This window comes from Cnephaeus nilssonii (genome assembly GCF_951640355.1).
Source record: "Cnephaeus nilssonii genome assembly, chromosome: 14".
In the NCBI taxonomy this organism is placed as follows: domain Eukaryota; kingdom Metazoa; phylum Chordata; class Mammalia; order Chiroptera; family Vespertilionidae; genus Cnephaeus; species Cnephaeus nilssonii.
This window is the reverse complement of record NC_137085.1, coordinates 77,721,768-77,724,267: the sequence shown is the minus strand read 5'-3', so window position 1 is coordinate 77,724,267 and position 2,500 is coordinate 77,721,768. Positions and strand designations below refer to the sequence as shown.

Genomic DNA, 2,500 nt, shown 5'->3' with positions numbered 1-2,500 from the left:
TGTGAGCACGGCCCGCGGCACGGCCACGCTGTCCCCGCCCTGCAGACGTCACCTGTTGTCCAGTGTCTTCATCCTCTGGGCCACATGCCAGCCCAGGACCACGTCTCCGTCCCCGTCCCCGTCCCCTTCTCCGTCCCCATCCCCGTCCCCGTCCCCATCCCCGTCCCCGTCTCGGCCTCGCCCCTGTCACTTCTGCAGGAGACAGCAGCTCCCATCTGGGTTTGTCTGCGGGCTCTCCATGCAATGAGCACCCTGTCCTGTCTGGGGGACAATCTTCCACTGCCCACTGCTGGGGTGCTTCTGCAACTCGGGGTGCTGCCAGCCCCCCGGGTGCCGGCCTCCAAGCTCCTTTCCACGTGGGAGGGTGTGTGTGGGGGGAGCCCGGACAGCGAGAGGACAGGGCTCAGCACACGTGGTTGGTTGGTCTGGACGAGGTGCCGAGGGCCAGGGAGGGTTGTGTTGAGGAAAGAGAGTGGGACCTGGGGTGCCTCGCCCCACCCACACGGCTGTCCGTGGGTAGGAGCCAGGCAGCACCCAGGGCTTCCCTTGGGGGGGGGGGGAAGCTCCTGACTTCCGGGGGGCGGGGGCAGGGCTCAGTCAGGCGAATGTGGTGGGGACGGCACCCATGAGGGAAGGTGGGGGTCTCTGTCCAACATCTACCCCCAGGGTGCGTGTGCAAGAGCCGGCTGGCTGGCCTGGGCGTCCTGGAGCCACCGCTCCCCTCTCCAGCCCTCCGGCAGCTCCTGGCGGCGGGGGCTCCCTGCCCACGGCCCGCGCTGTCTGTCCCACAGAAGCAGGAGGCGTGCGGGAGCCTGACGCTGCAGCACCACATGCTGGAGCCCGTGCAGAGGGTCCCCCGCTACGAGCTGCTGCTCAGGGACTATCTGAAGCGGCTCCCGGCAGACGCCCCGGACCGGCAGGACGCGGAGAGTGAGCAAGCCCCGAGGCCACGGCTCCTGGGTGGCGGGGAGAGACAGCCACAGGGACACAGACTGACTGGGAGGGAGAGACAGACAGACAGGGAGGGAGAGACAGACAGGGAGGGAGAACAGACAGACAGGGAGGGAGAACAGACAGACAGGGAGGGGGAGGCAGACAGACAGGGAGGGAGAGACAGTCAGACAGGGAGGGAGAGACAGACAGACAGGGAGGGAGAGACAGACAGACAGGGAGGGAGAGACAGACAGGGAGGGAGAGACAGACAGACAGGGAGGGAGAGACAGACAGACAGGGAGGGAGAGACAGACAGACAGGGAGGGAGAGACAGACAGGGAGGGAGAGACAGACAGGGAGGGAGAGACAGACAGACAGGGAGGGAGAGACAGACAGGGAGGGAGAGACAGACAGACAGGGAGGGAGAACAGACAGACAGGGAGGGGGAGGCAGACAGACAGGGAGGGAGAGACAGTCAGACAGGGAGGGAGAGAGCTCCAGGTGCCCCAGAACATTGGAGAGGCGCCCGAGGGTCTTTGAGACGGAGGAGGCCTGCTGCGCGCAGTGGGGGACACAGTCCTGGGAGGCGCTAGTGCCTGGGCCTCAGGGCGGGCCTCGCTGGGGGCCGGGGTCACTCCTGGCCCGAGCACAATGGCCGGCACACACACAGGGCAGGGCATGTCCATGGAATGAGGGGCGAGCCCCCCAGGCCCAGCAGGCCAGGTATGTCTGCAGGGCCGTCCCTGCCTCCCAGCCAGCCGGGCCTCAGAGCAGCCCACGCACTGGGACAGGCAGGGCCCCAGGCCCGGGGCTGTGGAGGCGCTGCGCCCTGAGCCACGCCTTCCTCCCGCAGAGTCCTTGGAGCTCATCTCCACGGCCGCCAGCCACTCCAACGCTGCCATCCGGAAAACGGTGAGTGGGAGGCGACCCCCGGAGGGTGTGAGGGCCCCTCAATGTGAGGCAGGGAGAAGTGGGGGGGCAGGTGCCATCAGCGAGCACAAACACACCTGTCGCCAGGTGGGCTCCATCATGAGCGCACACACACACACACACACACACACACACACACGCCTGTCCCCAGGTGGGCTCCATCATGAGCGCACGCACACACACACACACACACACACACACACGTCGCCAGGTGGGCTCCATCATGAGCACACACACACCTGTCGCCAGGTGGGCTCCATCATGAGCACACACACACACACACACACACACACACACACACGCCTGTCCCCAAGTGGGCTCCATCATGAGCACACACACACACACACACACACACGCCTGTCCCCAGGTGGGCTCCATCATGAGCACACACACACCTGTCGCCAGGTGGGCTCCATCATGAGCACACACACACACACACACACACACACACACACGCCTGTCCCCAGGTGGGCTCCATCATGAGCACACACACACCTGTCGCCAGGTGGGCTCCATCATGAGCACACACACACACACACACACACACACACGCCTGTCCCCAGGTGGGCTCCATCATTTGCACACACACACACACACACACACACACACCTGTCGCCAGGTGGGCTCCATCATGAGC

At 65.5% G+C, this 2,500-nt stretch overlaps 1 protein-coding gene across 1 annotated transcript in view; it reads left to right on the top strand.

Annotated features, from left to right (window-relative positions):
* FGD3 (FYVE, RhoGEF and PH domain containing 3) overlaps positions 1-2,500 on the top strand; it is a 45,833-nt gene that overhangs the window by 36,249 nt on the left and 7,084 nt on the right. The window contains 2 exon segments of the mRNA XM_079789631.1: positions 792-930; positions 1,787-1,950. Of these exon segments, the coding sequence (XP_079645757.1) occupies positions 792-930; positions 1,787-1,950 (303 nt within the window).